Raw genomic sequence first — 538 nt, forward strand, 5'->3', positions numbered from 1 at the left:
CCTCCCCACCGGCACCAGCGGCCTGGGGAGAGGAGCGTCATGAGGGCCAGGCTTCTCACCTCCCAGCTCTCCGGGACTGTGGAGCTCCAGCAGAGCACCCCAACTGCCCCGCTGTCCGCTCTCACCTCTCCTCATCGCTGCTGCTGTCGTCATCGTCATCGCTGCTCTGCTCATCCTGCACTTTTCCAGCCTGGGCTCCTGTGTCTGTGGCAGCCGGCGGGGGCTCAGCAGCAGCCTCCTCCTGGGGTACCTGCTGCTTCGGCCCTTTCCTTGCTGCTTTGTCTGGGGAAGAGGAACCATGGGGTGAGGAAGGGTTGAGGCAGAGCCCACTGCAGATCGTTCCTCTAGAGCCCCGGCTTCAAGGGTGAAAACCTCACGTGGTTCAACAAGGCCATGGGCAAGGTCCTGCCCCTGGGCTGGGGCAACCCACGGTATCATCCCAGCTGGAGGTGAGGGGATGGAGCACGGCTCTGCGGAGAAGGGCGCTGGGGTGCTGGTGGATGAAAAGCTGGACACGAGCCAGCAAGGCGTGCTGGCA

General features: G+C 64.1%; 1 protein-coding gene across 1 annotated transcript in view; it reads right to left on the bottom strand.

The window, feature by feature from the left end:
- FTSJ3 (FtsJ homolog 3 (E. coli)) overlaps nt 1–538 on the bottom strand; it is a gene marked incomplete at both ends in the record, with an annotated part of 5,611 nt that overhangs the window by 656 nt on the left and 4,417 nt on the right. Inside the window, 1 exon segment of the mRNA XM_010142000.1 lies at nt 126–282. Within this exon segment, the coding sequence (XP_010140302.1) occupies nt 126–282 (157 nt within the window).

This window comes from Buceros rhinoceros, unplaced genomic scaffold, assembly GCF_000710305.1.
Source record: "Buceros rhinoceros silvestris isolate BGI_N320 unplaced genomic scaffold, ASM71030v1 scaffold19668, whole genome shotgun sequence".
Classification (NCBI taxonomy): Eukaryota; Metazoa; Chordata; class Aves; order Bucerotiformes; family Bucerotidae; genus Buceros; species Buceros rhinoceros.